This window comes from Podarcis raffonei, chromosome 7 (genome assembly GCF_027172205.1).
Source record: "Podarcis raffonei isolate rPodRaf1 chromosome 7, rPodRaf1.pri, whole genome shotgun sequence".
In the NCBI taxonomy this organism is placed as follows: domain Eukaryota; kingdom Metazoa; phylum Chordata; class Lepidosauria; order Squamata; family Lacertidae; genus Podarcis; species Podarcis raffonei.
In genome coordinates, this window is record NC_070608.1 from 11153393 (window position 1) to 11176950 (window position 23558).

The window sequence follows — 23558 nt, forward strand, 5'->3', positions numbered from 1 at the left end:
AATTATTTAACAGGCCAACTAATGACCACTTTCTTGTCTTTTGTGAATCAGACCAGTTTGAAGACATTGTGCAGTGTAATGTTCTCTTTATCACTATTCATTTCCCTTGGGATATAGTCCTATATACTTTACAGAGTTTCTTTTTTCTTTTTAAGAAGGTAATTAGGATGATTTCAAAATTATCTGATGGAGAGAGGTTTGTTATCTATTGGGTAGTTTTTTATGCTCTAGCAAATAGAATGTTACAGACTACTTTTTTGACTTAATAGTGTCAACTGACAAGGGTTTTTGTTTTTTAAGTGATTTGTGGTAACTACATCATTTTAGTATTTGATAATTTGCAGTTCTGAAAGTTGGTATGTTTTAGTTTTCTCTTGGGTTGTGTTCTTCTGTTGCTGTTTTGTGGTTGACAGTGTAATCGCCATTGGCTATATGACTGGTTGTTCACTAAGAGCTGTCCATGGTACTGATATAACCAGCCTTCCTTGCTCCCCAGACTTCTATGCAGGACCAGAGCAGGACAGATGGCTGTGTGGCTTTTTTCCCCTGCATCTTGTCATTCCAATGGGTTGTAAACTGCCCTGAGCGCAGTTTAACACAGAAAGGTGGTGTACAAATTAAAAATGACATGAGGATGGGAAGAGACTACTGCAAAGCATAGCGCTCCCACCTGATGGTAAAATGGAGAGAAGCTACAATGTGCAAAAAATCTTGGTGATCGTTGTTATTGTATGAGAAGTTTCTTTGCTCTCGATCATGGTATAGAAATACCATCACTGACTCCTAAAGTTCTCGTAGTTGGGTGTGGTCAGTGAGAAGAGCTTGTGGCAGTGAGAAGGAGGCAAGGCTATGGGAAGGAAGTGGGTGGGAGGGCAGTCTCCACATGGCCGCACCAGCCACCTCACCAGTGCTGTTGTGTGACCCACACAGCCTTCCTCCAGATCAACAGAACTTGTGGAGATCATCTGTGAAGGAACCAGTCTGACAGTCTCGCCTGCATTGCAGAGCATAGGGCCTTTAAGGCACTTCCAAATCTAGAGTTCTTGTGATTCTAGGGAGCAAGCTGGAAATGACATGCTGCCACTTGGCTCAACAATTTGGCGCTCTAGCTTGCATGTGATGGGTACTGAAAAATATTCGGAGTTGAGTGTGGATTTCATGCTCTTTATTCAGCTCATTGTAGTGAGGAATGGAAGTTTCCCCGAACTGTCTGCTTTATATACATTATTTACACAATGGGCCCCACGTCATTGGCTAATTCCGGGATTCTCCTGTAGGCCAATCAGGTTGCGGATTCACTTCCACTTGCAGTGGGATTGGGTGGCTCCTGCGGACCAATCGGACTGCTGCATTCTGGATCCTATTGTTCTAGGACCAATCAGACTGCTGCATTCTGAATCCTATTGTTCTAGGACCAATCAGACTGCTGCATTCTGAATCCTATTGTTCTAGGACCAATCAGACTGCTGCAATTTGGATCCTATTCAACTCAGTACATAACAGGTACGTAATCTAAGTGTGCTCATTGCTTGGTTCTCACAAGGTGGAGCCTGTAGACAGGTTGAGATGATGTGGGTCCAGCAAGCAGTTAGGGATGGAGAGAAAGATGAGCAGGAAACCAACAGGTGGTGTTTGAGTTTCAGACCTTACCTCCCATTAGTTCTGCCAGGCCTTTGGTCAGGGTTCAGTCTGACTCATTTTCTCCTTGTATAAGAACAAGCATGAAGGAGGTTCCCAGCCTGCTCACAGGCGCTTATAATATCAGTGGAAACAGTTGGTAACCGCCTTCAATTTTAACATGAAGATTGCCACTTGTCCAGTTTTAATTTTAATTTGTTTGAATTAATTGTGGGATGTATCTTAATTTATTAATCGCTTGCTTTTATGTATTGTCTTACTTGTATGATGGTAGCCACTCTGAGGGCAGCTTTGGCCGGGGAGGGCGGGATATAAATAAATTTATTATTATTATTATTATTATTATTATTATTATTATTATTATTATTATTAAAGAAAAGCAGCTTGAGGCAGGCTTTTCAGAACCATGGACAGGGCTCAGCAAGTAAAGACGTTGTTCCAATGAAAGCTCAGTCCCAACTGAGCCCTTTCATACTTTCTGGACCTGACTCTAGCTCCACCCACTTGTTGAGGGCTCCAAAACCTTAAAGGGGCAGCCCAGCACTCTGTGGCCTCTTCATATTTTCTCACCCACCATATTTTCCTGGTTCAGCAAACAGGATCTGTGAGGCGTGGGTCTGTTGAGTGAAAATGACATTCCTCCAGTGTGACTAAGGATGAGGACTGCAGTCATGGGTTATTGCAGACTCAGGGCTTGTCTTCACACTCTGCTCCACTAATCCCCCACTCTTTGTCTGAGCTGCTGGCAGTTGGCGCCATGATACCCATAGAGTGCAATATGATGCTACTGACTTTTTGCATCCTCAAAGTCTGCCCACATGGTCAAATTCCTGGGTTTTACCCAGACAGAAAAATTGGGAAATTAGCCCACAGATAACTACAGGGCCAGAGTTGGATTGCTGCATTTTGCCTGATCAGTTAGCAGCACTTTTGGAAAGTCACCAAGCAATAGTGGCAATCCATATAATGGCCAGCTATATATGTTACGACTGATGTACAGAGGTTCTTTCATCCTGAGCCAAAAGATTTTGGCTTGAATTTTTGATGGGAGGGCCAATACTCCCAGCAAAATTCGGGGATTTTTTTGGGGGGGGAGATTAACTGCCTCTGAAGTTCCTTCTTGAGGTCAGAACTCCCTCTGCTGAAAAAGAAGGGTGGCATATGAACAACAACAACAGCCCTCAGGAGCAATGATGATGTAATGTCATTTTGGAAGTAGTTGCTGATGGAAAAAATGTGCTCATCCAACAGCAACCACAAGGAGCTTCAGAGTGGGCAATGTGCTTGTGTGTTGCCCCCTAAATTTCCCCCCAAAAGCCCATGCATCAGCCACATTAAGGTGGGGTGATCGTGGCTCCACAACAAACAGTCATAACATGTAGATAGATCATAAGGAGGTCAAAACAATTATGGTTCTCTTTTATATGTATATGCATTTTCATTGGTTTTTTTAACATATCATTTCCAACAGTCATATAACATAACTTCTTATCTTATACAATGTTTTAGACTTCCGTCAACACCTCTGATGATTTTTTTATCTTTATCACTTATTCTGCATTTCTTAATTACTCTACTACTCTTAATTATCATTAACTAATAATTCTCCTTATAGTCTTTCTTGCAATATTTCCTTCCCTCTTCTATTTTTTCCCTTTTTTATGTTTTGCAATTTCGTTACTCTTGCTTTTATTTAGTTGGGAAAGCTCTGTGGTGGATTGGCTAAGCAAGTGGCAGAAGAAATATATTTTTAATACCTTTATTAATTGGATTTAAAACAATTATGGTTCTCAATTTAAAATGTTGACCAGCAAAAATGGGAGATCATCAGGTTTAGCTGAAAGTTACTTTTTAAAAAACATTCTTTGTAATTCTTTGGATTTGATACTCCCCCCCCCCATCTTATATTTCTTTTCTTGGCTAAGGCAGATGGAGCTGGAAAATCACTTTGTTCCTTAAGTGCATAGATATTTGCTGCCTCCTTGTGGACAAAGCACAGCACTTCCTCTTTTCCTTGTGTGGACTGGAGAAGGAGGATGTCTAAAGATTCACAAATCTCTCTCTCTTGCCCCCCCCTTTTTCCTACAAGCATCACTCTCTTTTTCCATAGATATACAAACCGATGGGTGAACACTCAAACGGCTATTACTGACCACTAGAGCCCATGCATGAAGAAAGTATGGCATAATGAGGGATGTTTTGAAATGACATTGGTGTTCTATACTGGCACAATTCTATAGTGCTAGATCAAAATTTCAGATCTATAGCCGAAGGAATGCGAACTCTCACATTGTTGTTTTTTAAAAAACTTTTTAAATTCAAAATTAAAACAAAACATATTATCCAGAGACATATTTTCCTTATTTTCCCTCATTTTTCCTCCCTCCCCCTCCCTCCCCCCACAGAACCCACCCACCCCCACCCCCAACTTCCCTCAGTTCTAGTCTTTGATTTCTCTAAAAATGCTGTTTTCTGCATGTTATACAGTTGTATAGATCCTCAAACTATTTAGCTGATTATTATCAATAAAAAGTTTGTGAATGTTTATTCAAAGCCAGCCAAGGAGTCCAGTTCGCTTTGTTGCGTCTTCAAATACTTTGTAAATGGTTCCCATTCATCTTTAAAGTCACAGTTATCCTTGTCCCGTAGCTTGTATGTCAGTTTTGCCAGTTCTGCATAGTCCATCAATTTTTCTTGCCATGATTCTTTAGTTGGGGTTTCTTCAGTCTTCCATCCTTTTGCTATTAAAACTCTCGTGGCCGTTGTCACATACATGAAGATGTTTTTCAGCTTTTTTTGGCAGATCTTTCCCTACCATCCCTAACAAAAATGCTTCAGGTTTTTTTAACAAATGTTAAATGGAACATTTTCTTCAATTCGTTGTATATCATTTCCCAATTTTTTAAAATTACCTTACAATCCCACCACATGTGATAAAATGTCCCCTCCTTTTCCTTACACTTCCAACATATATTTGAACTAGTTTTGTACATTTTCCCTAACTGGGATGGTGTCGTGTACCATCTGTACATCATCTTCATGTGCGAACTCTCACACTGACCTGCCTGGGTGTTAAGATCAACAGGGAAGTCTGTTCCCAGGGCTACTGCCCTCTGTGAAGTGACCCATTTCCTTGGAGAAAGAATTGAGTGCCTGGCTTGTGAGAATCTCTTGGGCAGTGAATGCCCACTTGTTTTGCAGGCAGGCCAATCCCTTTAATTGCCTCCGCATCCCAAATCAAAGGCACCCTACATTCTTGGTACAAGAGTCTTCTAGAGGACAACACACTGAACGGACATCTCCTAACATTCTGTTTTCCTTTTTTTATCTATCTCTCGCTCTAGGTTTCTGATAGTTCTGGGTTGCTTGATTTTAGCTGTTCTGACAACATTCAAGGAATACGAAACTGTTTCAGGAAACTGGCTTCTGCTGTTGGTAAGTTCAGGTGCTTTCTTGGGATGGTGGAAAGGAAGAGGATACTGACTTATTCTACTATCGGTGTGCAGATGGTGCCAGCAGCCACTGGAGCTCACCTGGCTTCCCAATGTGGGCATTGCTGTCAGGAACAGAGAGATAGAACAGGAGGGGCAAGGCAGTGTTGTTCCAGCATTGAAGCCAACCTGATGGTTCCAACATCATGCCAACCTTTCTTCTGCCTTGCCTTTCCTCCTCTCAGTTACAGGCAGCAACATCCCTGTTGGGAAGCCGAGTGGACAATGTCTCCCAGCTCTGCAAGCCTCTCCTGGGTGGCACCTTATAGGTTAACAAGTCAGCCGCCTTGAGTCCCATCAGCGAAATAGGTGGGGTCTGAATGAATGAATAAAATGACATAGGTTTCATGGGTTCTCAAAGGTGTGGCACACCACACAGGTGAGGCAGGAAAATCATAGGATTGTAAAGGTGGAAGGGACCTCAAGGGTCATTGAGTCCAAGCCCCTGCAATGCAGGAAACTCAGCTAAAGCTTCCATGACAGATGGCCAACTAACCTCTGCTGAAAGACCTCCAAGGAAGATTCAAGGGCAATAATAGAAACATTTAATCATTTCAGTGAAGTGTAGTATCTATGTATATCTATCTATCTATCATCTATCATCTATCTATCTATCTATCTATCTATCTATCTATCATCTATCTATCTATCATCTATCTATCTATCTATCTATCTATCTATCTATCTATCTATCTATCTATCTATCATCTATGATCTATCATCTATCATCTATCATCTATCATCTATCTATCTATCATCTATCTATCTATCTATCTATCTATCTATCTACTATCTATCTATCTATCTATCTATCTATCTATCTATCTATCTATCATCTATCTATCTATCTATCATCTATCTATCTATCTATCTATCATCATCATCTATCTATCTATCATCTATCTATCTATCTCTATATCAATCATCTATCTCTATATCTATCATCTATCTATCTATATCATCTATCTATCATCTATCTATCTACCATCTGCCTGTCTATCTATCTATCTATCTATCTATCTATCTATCTATCTATCTAATCTATCATCTATCTACAGTATCTATCAATCATCTCTCTCTCTATCTATCTATCTATCTATCTATCTATCTATCTATCATCTATCTATATCTATCTATCATCATCATCTCTCTATCTCTCATCTATTGATTGATCGATCAACCAATCAAAAGCAGTGTTCACACCTCTCTTCAAGAGCATTGGCCATTCCTCTACAGTTCTCCACAGCATATTGTTTGGAACAGGGATTTTCAACTCCGACAATCATGAAAGATCAGAAAAGAGAAAGGTTTCTTTGTGCTGATGAGGAGATGGGAGTTTCTCCCAAAATGGACCTAATATAAATGAGATTGCATGGCAAAAGTAAACTCACACCTCTCATGGAGTCTGTATGCATACTTAAGGTACACATATAAGAGGCTCATTTATAATTATATTTTGGGAATGATTAATGTTCTTATGTAGCTGCATTATTTTATACTCGCTGGATGTCCCACAACCATATTATAAAGTAGCCGTGTTCCATGTTATAAATCAAGCACTGCTAGGAGTTACTTTTTGTTTTCCAATAAAAAAATTCAGTGTGCCGTGAACAAATTTTTATTCTGAAAGTGTGGCCCAGAGAATAAAAGTTTGAGAACCATCATTCTAGAGCAGCAGTTCTCAACCTGTGGGTCCCCAGATGTTGTTGGACTTCAACTCCCATCATCCCTGAGCTCTGGCCTTGCTAGCTAGCAGTGATGGGAGTTGTAGTTCAACAACATCTGGGGACCCACAGGATGAGAAAGGCTGTTCTAGAGGATGCAAAGCAGGGGTCATGAGTGTTGTGACTTGGGATGTTGTATGGCCTGGAGAAAGTCCTACGGGCCAGATAGGGGGGCACCTTCCCCCCCCCCCAGCCCAAGGTTTTCCCATCCCTACCTGACCTTACTTGCTCTCAGCAAATTTCTCCTTCCAATTATTTCTTTCAGAAGCTATGACTTTTTGCTCCCCTGCGATGTGTGCATTTGGTAATATATGTTTTTTTTGTTACTTGTTTCCCATTCTGCATAGGAAACCTTTGCCATTTTCATCTTTGGAGCAGAGTTTGCCTTAAGGATCTGGGCTGCCGGCTGCTGCTGTCGGTACAAAGGATGGCGAGGGAGGTTAAAGTTTGCCCGGAAACCTTTGTGTATGTTGGGTAAGTACAATCCTTTCCAGGGGATGCGGGTGGCGGTGTGATCTAAACCACTGAGCCTCTTGGGCCTGCTGATCAGAAGGTCAGCGGTTCGAATCCCAGTGATGGTATGAGCTCCCATTGCTCTGTCCAAGCTCCTGCCAACCTAGCAGTTCGAAAGCACTCCAGTGCAAGTAGATAAATAGGTATTGCTGCGGTGGGATGGTAAATGGCATTTCTGTGTGCTCTGGTTTCCATCACGGTGTCCCATTGCACCAGAAGTAGTTTAGCGGTTTAGGTTACATGACCTGGAAAGCTGTCTATGGACAAACGTCGGCTCCCTCGGCCTCAAAGTGAGATGAGAGCCACAACCCCAGTCGCCTTTGATTGGACTTAACCATCCATGGACTGCAAGAAGATCAAACCTATCCATTGTTAAGGAAATCAGCCCTGAGTGCTCACTGGAAGGACAGATCCTCAAGTTGAAGCTCCAATACTTGGGCCACCACATGAGAAGAGAAGACTCCCTGGAAAAGACCCTGATGTTGGGAAAGATGGAGGGCACAAGGAGAAGGGGACGACAGAGAATGAGATGGTTTGACAGTGTTCTTGAAGCTACCAACATGAGTTTGACCAAACTGGGGGAGGTGGTGGAAGACAGGAGTCCCTGGCGTGCTCTGGTCCATGGAGTCACAAAGAGTCGGACACGACTAAATGACTAAACAACAACAAACCATCCAGGGGTCCTTTACCTTTTCTTTTTTTTAACCACAAGCCTTTCCATTGCAGGTTCCTTTTCCTTTGTGGTTCCCTATTGCTTTGAAGGGTCCAGCAGGGTTGGGGACTGGGTCAAACAAACCATGAAAGGCAATTCCTCACTCCCAAGGCTTTCAATATCTACCAATTCTTGTACCTGTATCTACTTCGTTCTTGAGGTTCTTGTAAAGTGCTCAAACCTTCCCATCTCTGTTTTTTAAGGAGACAAGACAGGTTTTCTTCCTTATCTGAGAAAGAACTTACTTTAATTTTTTGCTCCACAGATATCTTTGTACTGATCGCCTCTGTGCCGGTAGTGGCTGTTGGCAACCAGGGCAACGTCCTGGCCACGTCGCTGAGAAGCCTCCGTTTCCTTCAGATCCTGCGAATGTTGCGGATGGACAGGAGAGGAGGAACCTGGAAGCTCCTGGGCTCCGCCATTTGTGCACACAGCAAAGTAAGGAGGACTGTGGGGCTGGAACAAGAAGGGCCTCAGACTATGAAGGCAGGGTCTGGGTCAGTTTATACGGGGAGAGGTGGTCTTTGAGCCAGTGTGGTGTAGTGGTTAAGAGCGGTAGTTACGTAATCTGGGGAACCGGGTTCGCGTCTCCGCTCCTCCACATGCAGCTGCTGGGTGACCTTGGGCCAGTCACACTTCTTTGAAGTCTCTCAGCCCCACTCACCTCACAGAGTGTTTGTTGTGGGGGAGGAAGGGAAAGGAGATTGTTAGCCGCTTTGAGACTCCTGAAGGGGAGTGAAAGGCGGGATATCAAATCCAAACTCTTCTTCTTCTTCTTCTTTGAAGTATTGCGGTCCTGAGGCATTGAAGGCTGTTTGGGTCAAAACCAGCACTTTGAGTTGGGCCCAGAAACTAATTGGCAGCCAGGCTGTCAGGGATCAGTTGGCAGAGAAGGGGGGAGAGACCGGAATGTACGGAGAGCCGCCTCCTTTGATGAGCAGCTGCACTTCGTCAGAGGGAGAGGAGGAAGGACTGTCAGGAAACACGGAAAATGAGAGGGAGGGAGATCCAAAGGCTGCTATAGTAGAGAGAAAGGAGCAGTCTCTGGTGCTTAGGTTTTCATGTAAGGAGAGGAGGAAAAGGGGGGGGGGTCTCAGGAAGTTTCTCTGCTGGAGGGGGAACAGGCGTGAGCCACTTCCGGCAACTGATAGCGACTGAGGCAGACATGCTTTCAAGAGCTCCGTACTGTACATAGTTTTGGATTTAATAAATCTTGTAAAGACACGCTGGAATCCCAGGCTGTTATCTCGGCAAACACCCACATATCACCCTAACACAGGCCATAATTGGTGTTATATGCTAGGGCTGCCATATTTCAAAAAGTGAAAATCTGGACAGAAAGAATCTGGACAAAAATTTGACATTTTTTGGAGCTATTTCTGAGGGAAATCGGCAAAAACGACACTGCCTACTTGGGCTGCCATACGTCCAGATTTTCCCTGACATTTTGCCGATTTCTGCCCAGAAACTGCTTGTGGCTGCAGTATTCCGGATATGTCTGGGAAATTCCAGACATACGGCAACCCTATTATATGCTCAAACCATCTTGCCCTGGTGAGCAATAGCTATTGGGTCTCCTGAATTAGGAACATCATGGTCTGAGGCCAAGACCTGGCCCAGTCAGGAACTTTGCTTTCTGTCTTACAGCAGTGCATTTCCCTCTTAGGAACTCATCACTGCCTGGTACATCGGGTTCCTGACCCTTATCCTCTCCTCATTCCTGGTTTACCTGGTGGAGAAAGATGTGCCTGAAAAAAACGAGGAAGGGAAGGAAAAAAGGGAGTTTGAAACCTATGCCGATGCCCTTTGGTGGGGACTGGTCAGTATCCACAGGGGTTATGCTGGCTGAGGTTGCTTTGGGGTGGTTCGTCTGAATGTTCTGGGGTCCTTTAGCATTTTAATGCTAGCTGTTATTCAGCTTGGGTTGCATTGTGAAAAGGAAGGGAGGATGATGGAAGCTTGCAGCATCCAATTCCAGCCTCTTCAAACAGGGCTGGGAAACCTCTAACTTGCTGAGGGCCAGATCCCCTTGGAGTAACCTGTCAGGGGCCACACGCTGGCATTGGGTGGAATGAAAACCAGAGATGGGGAGATACATAAAATGAGGTTGGGGGCTAGCCACAGGTTGCCCACCTGTACCTTAAAAGAACCAAAAAGTGTTTCCTGCAACACCTTCTGAGTTAATTGAAAATGTTATTGCACATGCATGGGGGAAATGGTGGAGGCCGTCAAGTAAAGCGAAGTCCAACTTGAAAAGATGCAGCCATGGAGGCCCCATCCTCACAACATTTAAAGCAGCATCATACCACTTTAAATAGTTGCAGATTCTCCCAAAAGATTCTGGGAACTGTAGTTAAGGGTGTTAGAATTCCTGCTCTGTGATTGCAGTCATGGGATTGTTGTATTTCACATGACGGTGTATGTTTTAACTCCACAGAGTGGGAAGTGACGGAGACAGGATGTTTATGCTACTGTGTTCCGTGAAGTGGGACTATTATCCTTTGCTTTTTCTCTTTGCTGTCTGATGCTAGAGAGAGAGGGAGCCATGCTGCAGTGCACAGTGTGTTTATATGCAAATAAAGTAGATTAGCCAAAATGCTGAGTTGCTGAGGTCTGTTACGCAAGCTGCGAAGAATCTGCCGAGTGTGCCGATGTCTGTTGGCATCAGTCACTGTGATGTTTGGGCTGAAGAAAGCTTTTGAAGTTCCTGAACGATCGACCAGGAGGGAGAGAACATGCCAGTTGGGCATGTGTCTCTGCCAGGGTCCTACTCGAGTGCAGGACGAGCTCCTCACAAAGGGTTCTGAGGTTTGTTAGCAGACCCCTTCCAGAGTCACAGTTCCTAGAGTGGTTTAACATTCAATCTTTCATCACAGGGAACTATGAGAACTGTAGCTCTCTGGGGGGAAACAGGGGTCTCGGAACAACTCTTGGCACCTTAACAAACTACATTTCCCAGGATTCTTTGCTAAGCGGGCGGGGAGAAAGAGCCATGCCTGTTTAAGTAATACTGTCTTAAACACAGGGTGTGTACGGGACTGAGGAGTGGCATTATGGAGTTGGAAAGTTCAAGAAATCATTGTCCTTGCCCATTTGTCTTTCTTACAGACTGTCCCAAACCTTCTCCCCACAGATTACGCTAGCAACCATCGGCTATGGCGACAAGACGCCCAAAACATGGGAGGGACGCCTCATAGCAGCAACATTCTCTCTTGTTGGCGTTTCCTTCTTCGCTCTTCCAGCTGTAAGTCCTGCCAGTGGCCTCGTGAGAGAAGGCGTGGGGGAACAGGTTGGCAATGGGGCGGGTGACGTCACTCCTGGTGACCCTTAGAGGGGGATAGCTATTTCAAGTGTTCCAATCAAAGCCCCATCCCACAAAAAACCCCACCCAATGCAGATATCCACTGCATCCTCTCCCTTCCTCAGAAGAGGCTCTAGTTCCACCAATAGGGGCTCCTCTGCCTTCTGCCCCACACACCAGCCACCACTAGGGAGGAGCACCTCAACAGGTCTTTTGCATTTTTTGGGGTGGAGGGGGCAGATCCATAAATAGCAACACCCTAGAGGTCATGGGCCCTAAGGAAGTCAGATTAGCCTCAACCAGAGCCAGGGCCTTTTCAACTCTGGCTCCGGCCTGGTGGAACGCTCTGCCTCATGAGACCAGGGCCCTGCAGGATCTGATTTCTTTCCGGAGGGCCTGTAAGACAGAGTTGTTCCGCCTGGCCTTTGGCTTGGAATCAATTTGATTCCCTCCCCCTCTTTCTTTTTTCTTTTCCTTTCTCCTCCTGCGATGAGGCTACATTTTAATATTTTAATGTTTCAATATTTTAATGTTGTATTTTAATTTTGTTTTTAAGTTGTATTCATTCAACTTATTTTTATTATTGCTTGTTAGCCACCCTGAGCCCGGCCTTGGCTGGAGAGGGTGGGGTATAAATAAAAAGTTGTTGTTGTTGTTGTTGTTGTTGTTGTTGTTGTTGTTGTTGTTGTTACAAAGGCTTAAGCTTTGAGACACTGCCCTTAACTCCATCACCTCTCACTGCCCAGGACAATCTTGGTTCCAACTTCCCCACCATTTTCGAACCCCAGGGAGAAGCTGTCTCCCGTTTTGCCCTCGGTCTGACATTTCCATTTTCAACAGGATGATGATGACGATGATGATGATTTGCCCAACTTTGCTTTCAGGGCATTTTGGGTTCAGGACTCGCTCTGAAAGTGCAGGAGCAACACCGCCAGAAACATTTTGAGAAAAGAAGAAAGCCTGCAGCGGAACTCATACAGGTTGGGATTCATCGTGCCCTCTTTGAAACACACACAGTTCGCAGCTCTTTGAAAGCTGCCCTCTTCCAGGTCTCGTGGCAGAGAAGCCACAGAGGAGGGGTTGGCCTTTCACATATTTCTTTATGAAACCCTTCCAGCTTTAACGAGAAGAAAAGATCACTGTCTGGACTGAAAGTTCTCCAATGAGAACTTTTGGGGAAATTTGGGGAAGGGGGTATTTGGAGGGCAAAAGCGGGGTAGGAGTTGCCTTCCTTCCTTTGCATTTTTTGGGGTGGAGGGGGCAGGGACAAAGCTCACCAGTGCCCCTCTTGGAACCTAGTGGTCATGGGTTGGGTTTTTGTGTGGAAAGGGCAGGATGCAGTGGTAGAGCATCTTCTTAGCATGCACAAGTTCTCAGGTTCAGTGGCATAAGGCCTGTCTGAAACCCTAGAGAGCCTCTGCCAACCAGGGTAAGCTAAAAGGGTCAAGGGAGAGATCCCTATATCCCTATGTCCTTACCAGAATGTCATGGAATGATAATACATTGTGATCTACAGAGCTGGACAGATCTCTGTGCCTCTGTCCTACGTGCGGCCTAGGACCCATGTACCTACGGGACTGCCTCTCCTGGTATGCCCCACGGAGGACCTTAAGGTCCAGAAATGACAACATTTTGGAGGTCCCAGGTCGCATGGTGGTTAGATTGGTCTCAACTAGGGCCAGGGCCTTTTCAGCACTGGCCCCGACTTGGTGGAACGCTCTGTCACTAGAGACTATAGGCCTGCGGGACTTGACATCTTTCCGCAGGGCCTGCAAGACAGAGCTGTTCCGTCTGGCCTTTGGTTTGGATTCAGTCTGACCCTTATGTTTCCCTCCCCTTATGGTCTCGATTTAGTGGCTACTTTTAAAATGAGGCTGCATTTTAAATTGCATTTTGACCTGTATTTTAAATTGGTTTCCCCTCCCCCCCATTACGTTTTTACTGGTGTTAGCCGCCCTGAGCCTGGCTCTGGCTGGGGAGGGTGGGGTATAAATAAAATGTATTATTATTATTATTATTATTATTAGTGACCCCAAACATGCCAAAAACCTTGGACTGCTGGACTGGGTCGGGGTCGGGGCCATTCTGACAAGCCTTAGGAGGCAGGGAAAGGAACCGTTTGCATCTTCCTTCCCTACCCATTTCCTGCACCCAAATCACCTCTTACATCTTGTCTCATCGTCCAGCTCCTGGGTGCAAAAGCATTCGTTCACCCGTTGCATTTGCTCGGAGGCACAACATGCACCTCCGGTTGTTCCCCTTCTTCTCCTAACCATGTTGCTCCTCTTGTGTCCCTTTAGGCTGCCTGGAGGTACTATGCTACTAATCCCAATAGGCTGGACCTCGTTGCCACTTGGAGGTTTTATGAATCAATTGTGTCATTCCCGTATTTCAGGTAAGTCTTCTGCTTTGAGACATCCTCCCAGATCAATCAGCACGGCCTGTTTCGTGGCTATGGAACAGGAGACCAGAGCGTTACGAAAGGGGCAGCTTTGTTGAGAGCAGGCAGAGAAGATTGTGTACCCTGTAATGTATGCATACCGGGGGCGGGGAACTTCCTGGCCCTTCCAGGCCTATCTGGCCCTTGGGAATCTTCCCAGGCCATGCCCCTTCCCCAGGCCACACCCTTGCAGACTGCTTTTGCCTGACTGCAATGGCTCCTTGAACTGTGATCTGCCATCATGACTGGAAGTGACTGTGTTCGCCAGGAAGGAGGGTGGAGAAATATGTGGTGTGTGAGCATGTGTGAGGAAGCCTCTGACTTTGGTTGAAGTACAACTCCCATAATCCCTGGTCATTGGCCATGTTGGCGTGGGCTGACGGGAGTTGGAGTCCAACATCACCTGGAGAGGAACGAGGTTCCACATCCCCATGATAAAGAAATGTTATCGCTTACCAATATGTCCCCAGAGAAGCACATGTAGGCTTCTTATGGGTCAGGTGGCAGGACCAAAAGCACTTAGAAATGCCTTTGCATGGCTTGAAGCTAATGCTTGGCATTTCCTGCTAAATTTAACAGCTACCTCCTTTTTCCTTGCTTTTCTCCCATTGCTTTCAATTCTCCAAAAGGAAAGAGCCAGTGGATGGGACCAGGTATGTAATCAATATCTTCAGTTTCCTATGGTCGTGCATTCATTTGTTGTATGTTCAAATGGAGGAACGCAAATCCAGCCCCGCTATTGTGACATAACTGGTTTGTAATGGGCTAAGTAGTTTTGAGTAGTCTAAGTCTGTTTGTTTGTCTGGGTAGCATAATCGCGGATTAGCATTTGACCTGTTGCTGCAGTAAATATTTTAAGCAAAAGGGACACCAGTACCTTTGATCTGATAGCAGAATGGTCTTAATTTGCTACATGCGCTGGCTTTAATGAATAGGCGCATACTAGTAATTCTCAAAAATTACAACAGCGTAATTGATTTATCATTGTTTGTCATGTTCATAGTGGGAAAAATTAATAAGCAAATGAGAACAAATCAAAGCCGCCAATTGCAATCTCAGTTCTCCGAGTGCTGGCAAAACTGCACCATTCATGCATGAGAATGAAGGCTTAGAGGAACCTTGAGTAAATGTGAATATTGAGGGGTGTGTGTGAGAAGCCTCAGCAGGATAGTGAGGTGAGGACCCTCCGAAAAGCTGCCCAGTCAGGATGGAGCAAGCTCAGTGGCCAGGTGATATTGTTGGGGTGGAGTAATAGGAAACCACATCACAGGGGACAGAATGGAGAACCCTGAACAGAAGCACTCCATACTGCAATATTCTGTTACAGCTCCCACTTCTTTGTATCAATAGTACCACATTTGTCTTCCAACCTTCCTGGGCAAAATACCATTTCAGATTCTAGGTGGAATCGCTCATTTAAATTCTCCCCAGACATAGCAAACTAGCACCTCAGTTCTAGACCTGCTGAATTTCTTTCCAGATATATTTAACTTTATGGCCACTTTCATAAGCAGCATCAAGGACTGATTCTTAGATCATGATACAGCATAGCAGCTGTAATGCATGAGAGTGCTTACCAAATGAGATGTGGAATTTTCATGTCATCTGTGCACATTTCTGGTCAAGGTGAGGGTGACCTATGTGGTAAGCAGCCCTAAATGCTATGGCACCATGACTGCATATCCATCCATTCCCACATTGGGTACAAAAACCAGCCCCTAGTGTGCTGTTTTTCATTCATTTTTTGGTGTCTGACATGAACCTGTTTTCAAATGGGACCTGAGACAATTTGCAATGATCTGCTTTAGTTCGTGTAAGATGTATTGACAGAATGTTAAATAATAGATTATTATGCTTAGAAAACAAGCCGAACAAGCCATTTATTGCATCAACAGCATGTGGTTAGGTCCAAAGGTGTCCTTGCAGCAACAGAAAGAGTCCATCTGTTGTAGAAAGATTCATTCCACAGGAGCAAGAAATTCTTTGGGTCCAACCCAAGTCTCCAAGCAGCAACCAGCTATGCCATGGCATGAGAAAGTGTTTTGAATGAGAACATGATGATCTGTGATGGGGATACATCTTGGCGCAGTCACATAGCCAGTTCTCAGCTGGGAAGGTATCTCAAATCATAGAATTGTAGAGTTTGAAGGGAGTCAGTATGGGGATCGATCCTGCAACCTTGGTGATATCAGCACCATGCTCTAACCAACGGAGCTGTCCACATGTGAGTAATCATCGCTATATGGGACAGTTGCATATTCCTGCATTGGACTGAATGAATTTCATGGTCTTTTCCAATTCTACAATTCTATGATTCTATGAGATCATATTCCAGAAGGATCGTATGATCCAGCTCAGGGCTATTGGGCAGGCTCACCCTGTCTTTCTGTGCTCTGTTATGATGTTTCCGTGCTGATGATGAAAGAGAGAGATTATGGTTCGGAACCATTGCTATGGCTTGTTATTTCAAATATCTCAGGAGGTAGCTAGTTGCTCCAAAAGCACACCATGACAAAACCTCTTCTGCTGGGGCAGTGAACCCTCCCTTCAGTCTGCTATCCCCTTGCCCCCCAAAATCTGCTCCAGAGGGTTGTGTTGACTCCCAGGACAGAGCTGGGGCACATGGGGAAAGGAGAAGTAGGGGAGGTTCCTCATACAAACAGAAGTCTTTGAGGTAATGGGAAGCCTCTGCTGAACACAACCCAATGTCACAACGCCTGTTATTCTTAACGTTACATCTCTTCCCAATATTTTGTGTATGTAATCTGTGTTCCTTTGTTCAATGAGGTGTGGGTTGCGAAAGGAGGATAGCAATATAGCAAGCAACGGTGTAAGTGTAAAAATGTGATTATTTTTAGCCTTCCTTCCTGAGAAGAGAAACTGGGTCAGGGCTGAAGGACCAGACGCTCCAGTAATCCTGTTTCCAGACTCATTTAATTAACTCCACGTAGATTCTCATAAGTGAACATTAATCACTCACAATGACATCTTTTTCACTTTGCAGTAATGTCATGTTTAGTAGGGAGGCTTTCTTTGGATCAAGCGTCACCAGAAAACTTAGGTACATGCATCTGAGTAACAACCAAATCTTTTTTATATACTGCATGCCGTTCTTGCCTGCGATATCTATCTCCTCCTTTATTTTAATTTTTGAATAGCCATTTTTACTACAGTAGTTTATCAAACCCAAAAGTGGAGAAGGGATGGAAGTGGGAGGGCGTTGTCTAGCACAGAACATGCAAATTCAATTTTCAGCATTAATGTCTAATATATATTATAAAGTAGGGATGAGGAAGCTTTTTTTTACAGCTTGGGGGCCACATTTCATTTTGGACAACTGCCTGAGGCTGTGGTGGGCGGAGCCATGGGTAGAAAGTGGGCGGAGCAATGGAGTGTTACCTTTGTCACAGTACAGTGGTACCTCAGGTTACATACGCTTCAGGTTACAGACTCCGCTAACCCAGAAATAGTGCTTCAGGTTAAGAACTTTGCTTCAGGATGAGAACAGAAATCGTGCTCCGCCGGCGCAGCAGCGGCAGGAGGCCCCATTAGCTAAAGTGGTGCTTCAGGTTAAGAACAGTTTCAGGTTAAGTATGGACCTCCAGAACGAATTAAGTACTTAACCTGAGGTACCACTGTATCTTTCTTTGCTTCTTTAAAAAAAAACAACAATTTGTGCACACCGCTGAACTACAGCCGTCTCTAACCAGCTTGCAAGAAATGCAATACAGAAGAGGAAAAGTTAGAACTGAAAAACCAGACTTCAATTAAAAGTGTTTGCTGGAATAATAATAATAATAAATTCAGTAGATGCCAGAAGTTCAACAGGGAGGGGACCTGTTCCATTTCAGGTGGAAGGGAGTTCCATAAAATTGGGCCAACAATACCGGACACACAGCTCCTGGTAGCTATGAGTCATGGGAGACCAGGGTTCAAATCCCCACTCATCCATGAAGCCAGTCACTCACACTTAGGCTAACCTGCCTTACAGGGTTGTTGTGAGGCTAAATGGGGAAAAGGAGAACTATCTATACCACCTTGAGCTCCTTGCAAGAAAGGTGGGATATCAATTGATTCATTCATTAAATGGGGAGGGGTGATGTGAAGCCCAGAACGTGCTCCCACCCCCCAGATTATTGCACCCACAGGGGAAGCAAGGTGTAGCACAACACACACAGGCAATCTGGCCTCACTCCCTATTGCTAGGGCAGCTCACAAGTAAAAGATTTCCCTTGCTGTGTTGCACGTGAAGGCACAGGATTCTCTGGGAGTGAAGGAGTCCCCTGAGTCTCCTTCTTCTCCAGCCTGCAACTTCTAGCGCCGAGAAGGAGGTGATGAACTGGCCGGTTTCATCTCTCTCTCCCGTCCAACCCAGATTGCATTATGAACTGCAGAACCAATGCTCCCTTTCAGAATAACGGTGGGACTTGAGGTTGAGCATACCTGGAAGAAAACTGGATTCTGTTGTAGAACAGGGTAACATCAACTGCCATTGAGGAATTGGGAAATTTTGATGGGAGGGGTTTGGAAGGAAGGATAGGATATATTATTTATTCATTATCCTTCATCTTATTCACTTGAGGAAGATTAGAGTCTAGTTTAGCAGATACTGAAATGTACAAGGGCCGATGTGTCCTCTTTCCCCTGTCTCCTGACCCACCTTAGTAGAAAGGGCTGTGGCTCAATGATAGAGCACTTGCCTTGCATGCAGAAGCCCCAGGTTCTGTCCCTGACATCCTTAGGCAGGGCTGAGAGCAGCCAGTGTCTGAAATTCTGCACCAGCTGCTGCTGGTTGTCATAGAACAGGGATGGGAACCTGCAGCCCTTCAGATGTTGCTGGACTTCAACGCACATGCCAAACACTACTAAACCTTAGGTTACGTTACTAGGACTTCAATGCACATCAGCCCAGCCAGAATGGCCTAATGGTCTTGAGTGATGAGAATTGTCTTCCCACAGCATTGTGAAGGCCATAGGTTCTCCATCCTTGATGCAGATAATACTGAGCTAGAGGAACCAATGGTCCACCTCAGCTTCCTAGGTTCCTTTATTTATCTTTTCCTTAGTTCCCTCTGCTGCCTCCATTTCTTTTCTTAGCCTCTAGTTGGTTTTCCCTTTCATAGCCTCGGATTCCCTTTTCACCCTTTAGATACAAGTCTTAATACACTGGAGGTAATTTTTGGAGTCCACCAGAAGCTGATGTAACATAGGCATTTCATTCCACACCATGAGAAAGCCTTGTGGGTGCAAATCCCAATTTGCAAATTCTAAGTGGAATGGGCTTCTCCTTGATTTCTTTCCTGGGTAGTGTTACAATTCTGCCAAATTCAATCCATTGTCTTCTGCCATTGTCACCTCTTTCCACCCTTTCCAGCAAAGCAGTTCAGAAAGAGCAGGCAAACAGACCTTCAGATGTTGAGTTGTGTTACTTTGAGGCATGGTTTCTTTGGAGTCAGGGATGCAGACGTTGTTGGACGACAACTCCCATCATGCTTCACCATTGGCCACGCCATCTAAGGTTGGTGGGAGCTGGGGTTAGAAAGCATCAGGGGGCCACAAGTTCCCCACACTTGCCTTAGAGGTTCTCCTGGGCTTCCAGAGCATTGTGTAAGTCCGTCTTACGTGTTTTTGATATCACTAGCAAACAATATGCAACTTGGTGGAGCTGTGTTCAGCCATGTTGATACATACATCTTTCTAATGTAGTAAAAATCAGAGCAAGCATGGTTGTCTTGTGTTTACAGTGTTAAGGCTGCAAAATCTAAGAATATAACTGCTATATTTTTGTTCAGTTTTTATTGGTCTTTTACCCCTCCTCCTGCAAAAAAAAAAAAAAGGCTGATATATGGAGGAAGAGGCATGCTTTGCTCTGCCATTTGTTATTTAATTATTTGGTTATGAACTGCAGAATCAGACAATGAACAGGGGAGTGTCTGGTTTGCATGCTGAAAAGGAATTGCATTCAGCTGTTGCATGAGTGGTTCCAAAGGCTTATTCAAGTTCCGTTCTGCTTACACATTGGAGGCAAAAGTTTGACCTCCGCTATCCTTCCCATTAACTTTCAGATATTCAATAATATTCAAATGCTTTGTGGAGAAGCTTCCGTTGAAGACCTTGCAATGTTTATTCTAAAGAACTTAAGTAAAGGCTGGATCATGGCTTGTCATTATGAGAGGAAGTCTGCAGAACCCTTCAGCTAACTTGCACACCCTCCTTTGTGCACATGAAATTCTGCTTTCACTTTGAATCTGCCACAGTTCCTTGTTATGTCCAAACTCGGGAAACTGTGGTATGTTTTAATTGTGATTAGTTTAATCAAATGAGGATATAAAACTATACAGTTTGATAACTTGTCCTGCCCCATTTGGACATTGTGCTGTTTGTTCTATTTCCCCCTGGTCCCTGTATTTACAACTGTTTTAATTTTCTCTGGGTTAATCTGTTCACAATTTAACAAGCCTGAATATCTATTAGCATGCGTTGACTGGTTGTTCCTACATAAGATAACTAATTCTGTTTAGGCCAGTTCTTCTCAGAATAAGACTCCCTCGACTCCGGCTCTATTCTCTTCCTCTTTGAGTTGACCTGGAGGTCCTAGTCTAGCATTGTCTTTTCATCTTATCCATAGAGTCTCTATCTCCTTCAGATTTAACCATCCATCAATACTTCTACAGCTAAGTATTTTTATCACCTGAATTTACATTTGCTGTTCAAGCTGTGTTCAAGTTCAAGGGTGGTTTACACGAAAGTGTGGCATGGATATAAGCTTATCTGGCTGGAGGAACACCCAGCCCAATGTGGGTTGAGGTCAGAACATAGTTAAGTAACCACAGTTAAAACAAACCACAGTTCCATGTGTACATGTGTAACAGGGAACCGTAGTAAGTTCAAAAATGAAAGTGGAAACCCAGTTCCCTCCTGTGCACTAAGGACAAGGGTGTTACATGGCATGGTCATTCATGTCATCACAAATGAGTGTTTGCCATTATGTCTGATTCTGGCTGCTGTACAAGAGATGATCTAGTGGAGGGGTAGTCAATGTGTTGCCCTCTCGATGCCACGGGCCTACAGCTCCCATCATCCCTGACCGTCGGCCATGTTGGCTAGGGCTGATGGGAGTTGGAGTCCAACAACCTCTGCAGGGCACCATGATGGCTACTCCTGATCTCATATAATGGCTAAGAGCCGTACAGACATTGTGGTGAGCACAGTCAATGCTAAAAAATTGAGCTCATCTTTAGTATTGTGTGGCAAAACACGCCCATGGCCTGGTGACACTGTGCTCTTCATTTAACTGTCCCCTGCCCTGCATCATTTTTGTGCACACTAACTGGTGAACCCACTTCTCTCACCTTAGCCTCTGCTCTCAAGGGGTAATGCTAGCATTATTAGGGATAATGATATTGTGCCATTTTACAGTATTGCTCTACAGTTTACTGGAAATGACCTGTGGGTTGGGTTTTGATGGCAACTAGGCAGCCGTCTAGGGCACAGACCTCAGAGGGGTGCAGTCCTGACCTTTGAGGAGCACAATTTTATACAGTTTATTTTTAAAAATATACATTCCTGAAAATATTTTACTTTTATTTTATATTTTGAAGAATTTTACCATTTCCACAAGACATCTGTTTTTGAACATTGAATTTAGCATATATATATATATATATATATATATATATATATATATATATATATTGGGGGTAGGTGCAAGTATTTAACCTTACCTAGGATGCAAAATAGCTTTGCCTGGGCCACAAAATAGCCTGGTGCCAGCACTGGGGATATTCCAAATGCAATGTCATTGCTAAGTATTGTTGTCATTATTATTGAAATATCTGAAATTGTTAATGCAGACCATGCTTAATGCGTGCCTACAATTGATTATCTGTCTATTTAGGATCTGGGGCATCTAGGACTGAAACACCTCAGAACTGGCACATCCACACTGTTTATTTGAATGGAGTTGTGTGAATCGATGTCTCTTCTCTGCATTTGCTCTGCACCATTCATATATTGCTGATTTTCTTCTATTGGCTTTCTGACATGATGGCACAACCATATTGTTCAAAACCATATTTTGTTCATGCATTATGTTTTCTACCTTTTGGGGGCAGACTGTTGCACATATTCCTTTTTTCCAATTACTACCTGGTCCGCGGTAAACTGAGTTGCCTTGAACATGTCTAAGACCCATGATTGACTCCAGTGTCATCACACATTTGCCCAGTTGTAAAAACCTTGTTTGCAGAAAAACTTGGTGGAATTAGAGTCCGGTTTGGAATTCTCCATGCTGCAGGACTCCATGTACAGCATCCATTTGCACAGGGATCATGAGAGAGGATCACATAATCCTCAAGAGTCAAAACTATTGTCTTGACGTCCCAATTAACAATGCCAGATCCAGTACAGTGGTTGTATGAGCCTAAAACAGGATGAATGCTCTGAATCATAGCTTGTGTGTTTATGGTGGAACCACAGGGTCTGCTGAAGCTGAACCATCCCACTGAACCAATTTCAGTAGACCTCCCAAGTTGCCTTCTAGAATCCCATGCAGATTATTACCAGGCCTTGCAGTGGGCATGTGGGAAAGGCAAGTACCGTCTGGAAATGTCACTTAGGCCACTCAAATGTTCCGTACAAATTTGCAACACACCCCACTGCAAACAATTGTGGAGAATGACACACACTGGAAGCATTGGCTGCATGTGTGCAGAGACCTAATACGGCACATTTGGACTTATTGAAGCCCCCCGGATCCAACCACATATACAAATCTAGGCCCAGGACCAGCCCAAGACCTTTTGCTGCCCCAAAATGACTGGACTGGGGTCAAATTCTTGCCATGCACCTGAGGCAGTGATAGACCCCTTAGTCATGCTTCACCCCAAACAACCTTGGGAACTAGCCTGCTAAAGGTGCTGGGAATTGCAGCTTCATTGAGGGGTAAGCTACAGTTTCCAAGATCATTTGGGGGAAGCCATGACAAAGTGACAAAGGAATGCTTTAAATGTAGGTGTGACCTGCTTCATTGAATACTGGTGATAGAGCAATGTCATCTACAGAGGCAGCAGGCCAGTTTAGGGGGCCTTGTAGGCAGGGGCAGAGGAAGGGGGTGCGATGGGTGCAGGCCACCCCGGTTGTCACTACTGAGGGGGTGACAAAATGCCGGGTGGCACTCACCACAGGGCCTGGAAGAGACGCGGTGGCTCAGGCACACGCAGGTTCTGTGCTGCCCAAAAGGTCCACCCACTGCCACCCCCAGCTGAGTGGGAGGAGGCAGGCAGACTCTGGAGGTCCCGCAGTGTGGCCCACCCCTATGGGCGGCTTACCCCACCCTCGCCCCTATAGCCAGCTCACCCTATTCCTGGGCATGCTGCCCTAGGCACCCGAGCGGCTTCCTCCGCCGCTGCTTGTAGGACACAATTCTGTTCTCCCACAGAGGGGAATGGGGCTTAGGAGACACAGCCAAGGGCTACTGCTGCTTCACAACACCTGCGATCTCAGGCTGTCTCCTCACTTGGCCTAACGGCAGGGCTGGCCCTGTCTACAACTGAGACGGCCATTTTCCAGCCTATGTTGTCCATTACTGGGGATGTCTCAAGTACCTTCCAGAATGGACAGAATATTCTCCTCTATTGGCCAGGCTCCTAGTATTTATACCAGGCCTCCTAGTCAACCCAGAAGCTTCAAGCTGCCAACCCATCAAAGAAAAACACCCCTCTTCCCTCTCTTCTGCATC

At 44.7% G+C, this 23558-nt stretch overlaps 1 protein-coding gene across 3 annotated transcripts in view; it reads left to right on the plus strand.

The window, feature by feature from the left end:
* The window catches only part of KCNQ3 (potassium voltage-gated channel subfamily Q member 3), a 152239-nt gene that overhangs the window by 121241 nt on the left and 7440 nt on the right, over positions 1-23558 (plus strand). The window contains exons 2-10 of one of the 3 annotated variants that reach the window (XM_053395276.1): positions 4983-5073; positions 7201-7327; positions 8344-8516; positions 9745-9897; positions 11212-11322; positions 12264-12359; positions 13680-13774; positions 14449-14472; positions 16824-16880. In XM_053395276.1, coding sequence (XP_053251251.1) covers positions 4983-5073; positions 7201-7327; positions 8344-8516; positions 9745-9897; positions 11212-11322; positions 12264-12359; positions 13680-13774; positions 14449-14472; positions 16824-16880 — 927 coding nt within the window. The remainder of the gene's footprint in view (positions 1-4982; positions 5074-7200; positions 7328-8343; positions 8517-9744; positions 9898-11211; positions 11323-12263; positions 12360-13679; positions 13775-14448; positions 14473-16823; positions 16881-23558) is intronic. The other 2 variants (XM_053395278.1, XM_053395279.1) reach the window with 2 other exon arrangements.